The sequence below is a fragment of the Malus domestica genome, chromosome 09, assembly GCF_042453785.1.
Source record: "Malus domestica chromosome 09, GDT2T_hap1".
NCBI lineage: Eukaryota > Viridiplantae > Streptophyta > Magnoliopsida > Rosales > Rosaceae > Malus > Malus domestica.
Genome location: NC_091669.1, coordinates 17,116,769 through 17,120,465, shown reverse-complemented (window position 1 = coordinate 17,120,465; position 3,697 = coordinate 17,116,769). Strand labels below are relative to the sequence as shown.

General features: G+C 33.5%; 1 protein-coding gene across 1 annotated transcript; it reads left to right on the top strand.

The window, feature by feature from the left end:
- The first annotated feature begins 732 nt into the window (after nucleotides 1-732).
- On the top strand, nucleotides 733-2,638 carry LOC103453549 (inorganic pyrophosphatase 1-like). Its single transcript, XM_008393087.4, has 4 exons — nucleotides 733-1,057; nucleotides 1,217-1,338; nucleotides 1,459-1,660; nucleotides 2,083-2,638. Exons 1-4 carry the CDS (start codon nucleotides 920-922, stop codon nucleotides 2,428-2,430), a joined length of 810 nt encoding a protein of 269 aa, XP_008391309.1. The 5' UTR covers nucleotides 733-919; the 3' UTR covers nucleotides 2,431-2,638.
- Nucleotides 2,639-3,697: the final 1,059 nt, after the last annotated feature.

Genomic DNA, 3,697 nt, shown 5'->3' with positions numbered 1-3,697 from the left:
AAAGATATGATAAAATTCCATAAGAATTTCTTAGAATTTAAACAATCACATTCCTGACATAATTAGGATTGCAACAATATGTTAATTTTGTGTGTTTAAATAATACTACTATATTTTTTTTATTAATATACTACGTACTAAAATTATATATTTTTTAATTAATATTCTACGGATAAAGAAGTTTGTGGAATTATTAAAGATTTGGTTTAAAATAGAGAACCAAATCCAAAACGGTTCCTCCTAAGATAGTGGTGGAGTGTGACGAAGCCTAAAAGCGGTAACACTTAGCAGCCACAACAAGGGAAATTTTGACAAAAAGTTCTCGATACTGTTCACTTCAACGAAAAATTACATTTTTACAATAAAAGGTTAATCCTCGTAGTATTCATTTTACTCTTTATTTTGTTTTTATTGTTAAAATTCAAAATTTTTATGCTATTTTCATTAGTTTTCTCCCAAAAAAAACAGGTAATAGCAACACCGACTGAACCTTGCTCGGCATATTCCCCATGGTTAGTGGTAAGTGCGTTTCTAAGTTGGCCAGCTCCCAAGGTGAACTTAATTCCCTTCGAATATTCCCCTCATTCCCGCGCTTTATCTCATCCTATCCCTACCCTCTTCACCATCCGATCCTCCAACCATCCCAAAGTCATCCAATCTAACGGCCCTAATACCATCACGCACCCAACAAATATTGGCCAAGAGGGCATTCGATTCCAGACAAATCTTTATGCTCGTAATATTCCATTGGAATTTAAATCCCAATAGGCTACTGAATCACACACTTGGATTGCTATAAATACCCTTCTCTTCTTTGTGTATTTCTCAGGAGAAATTAGAACAACCAAGAAATACTCCTTGTTCTTTTTCTTCTGCTTCTTTGTGTGTTTTTTTCTTGGTGCAAAAAATTTCACGAACAATGGCAGGAATTGTGGTGGTTTTTGACTTTGACAAGACAATCATTGAGTGTGACAGTGACAATTGGGTGGTGGATGAATTGGGTGCCACTGATCTGTTCAATGAACTCCTCCCCACCATGCCTTGGAACTCTCTCATGGTATGTTTCTGTTGTAACGGAAAATTTCGGATCCTCCAATTGTTTCTAATAATTTCATCGTATTTTATGTTGCACACATGTGTTGTTTTTATGGATTTTCTTGTTTAATTTCGTGATCTTTTTAATTGATTTGTTTATTTTTCGGCAAAATATTTGCAGGATAGGATGATGAAGGAGCTTCATTCACAAGGAAAAACCATTGAAGACATTATGGAGGTTCTGAAAAGGACTCCAATTCACCCAAGAGTTGTGCCAGCCATTAAAGCAGCTCACGCTTTAGGGTATCTTCGTTTCCCCACACCAAAATTTTCTTTTCTTTAATAACTCTTTTTAATTTTTAATTTTTATATTATTTATATGAAAATAGGAGATTAATTTTGTTGTTTTTGTGGGGTTTGCAGGTGTGATTTGAGGATTTTGAGTGATGCAAATCTGTTTTTTATTGAGACAATTTTGAAGCATCTTGGGCTAGAGGAATATTTCTCAGAGATAAACACTAACCCAAGTTATGTTGATGAAGAAGGAAGGCTTAGGATTTCACCTTACTGCGATTTCACCCAATCTCCTCATGGCTGCAGCCGCTGCCCTCCCAACATGTGCAAGGTATTACTTCACTTAAAAATAAATAAATAAATTCATAATTTTAAGAACGAAACAAATAAAATATATATTTTTCCAGACGAGAAAAGAATTTGGAACAATTGGGTCCAAAAGGCTTGGAAAGTTTTTCACTATTTTGTTTTATTTCCGGACATATCCTTCCACCTGTTCTATTTGTGACACAACCACCCCCCCCCCAAAAAAAAAAAAACCAAACACCCAATTTTGAATATGTCATAATCAATAAGGATTTTGACCTTCTGGTCAATATTTTTCTCATACATGATAATGATTTATAAATAATAAAAAATATTTATCGCCAACATCGGCTTTAGCTAAGTTGGTAAAATAATGTGTTTAAACTTGATATTATTACAAAATTTTCATCAAGAACTTAATTTGGTTTTACTTTGATTAATTTACAGAGTGTGATCATTGAAAGAATCCAGGCTTCTGTCTCAACTGATGGGAAGAAAAGGTTAATCTATCTTGGTGATGGAAGTGGAGATTATTGCCCAAGCTTGAAGCTCAAAGAAGGAGACTTTGTGATGCCAAGGAAGAACTTCCCACTTTATGACCTAATCTGCAAAAACCCGTTACTCATCAAAGCTGAGATCCATGAGTGGACTGATGGAGAGGAGCTTGAGCAGATTCTGCTAAACCTAATCAACTCAATTTCCATTGACGAACATGCTCAGTTTCTTTCAGCTGATTGCAAGTTGCAGACTATTTCTGTTGAGGCCCTTCCTCAAGCTCTCCCTGTCCAGCAGTAGTAAAAATTAGTCAAATAATTACTCTGTTTGTGTAATGTACAAGTGTCTGTTGTTGGTTGACCTAATTGATGTGATGCTTGGGCAAATTAATGTGATATCGCCAAGCAAATACAGGAAAACCATTAGTTTTACCCTAACTTTGTTTTCTAGGGTTGAAACAAAGGTTTGTAAGTATGTGATTTCGTATTGATAAAGAAAATTCGATCAATATATGGTGTTTCCTTGAGAAAATAAACAAAAGTACTAAAATGTTAACCAAGTATAACACTAGCTACATTTGGAAATTCACAAAACCAAATACATAAAATTAATGATCATTATACATGTCACATATATATTTATGTTACATTATCACCTACCTCATTTGTCCGGCCACAATGTTGTGCTCAATTTAGTGGTACAAGTTTTATGTAAGATCATACTTTTATAAAGATTCATTAGATTCTTATATACAAGATCTAGCCGTTGATTATTAAAGATTAAAAATGTTATTTTCGGCATTTATGTGCTTTCCAATTCTTTTTAGGGTAGTGTTATTCACATGTTCATTTTTATTTCTCACATATTTTTTTTTAAAATTTTTAACTGTTGAATTAAATAAATGAATATATAAAAAGTAAATATAAATATATGAATAGAACTATTTTTTTATATGGGTTGTGAGACGTTGTTCTGCCTGCTGTGGAGTAGCTAGGGTGGGATCACATCACCTTCATTTTGTTTCTGTCTTAACAAACAAGTCATCTCTCTTTTTCTAATTTACTAATAAAACATTAATAAAGATGGTCTCTGCCCTCTCACTTCCCTTGCTCTTGTGTTTGTATGATTACGGTTAAATTATGTTAATATTTTATATTATTATATATTTTTGTCTTATTATCTCTATAAAAAGATAATATAAAATATTGACGTGACTTAACCTTGACCACACAAACAGAAGAGCATCGAAAAAGAGAGGAAAGAGAATCTGCCTTCCTTTAAAATATCCATAAAAAGCAGAAACAGAAACAGAAGAAAACAAAAGACCATTCAACTTAATTAACTGGGGAGGCTTTCAAGGTGTTTTTAACTTTTAACTATGATGCATGCACAAAATGGGATTTTGATCCTCTCAAAGGCAACTTTCCAAGGCTGAAACGTGGACAGACTCGACAGAGACTCATACATAAAAAGAAACCACTCAAACGAGTAAAAGATGTTGGCTCTTGTTACGATCATGGTTCATGTACCAAGTATTCATTGCTTTTGTATTTGAAATGATCACATA

Excerpts from the sequence above, each read along its gene's own strand:
- LOC103453549 (XM_008393087.4), top strand. The coding sequence starts at position 920 with ATGGCAGGAATTGTGGTGGTTTTTGACTTTGACAAGACAATCATTGAG. Across the intron at positions 1,339-1,458 it reads AAAGCAGCTCACGCTTTAGG|GTGTGATTTGAGGATTTTGA; the intron begins GTATCTTCGTTT and ends TGGGGTTTGCAG. Across the intron at positions 1,661-2,082 it reads GCCCTCCCAACATGTGCAAG|AGTGTGATCATTGAAAGAAT; the intron begins GTATTACTTCAC and ends ATTAATTTACAG.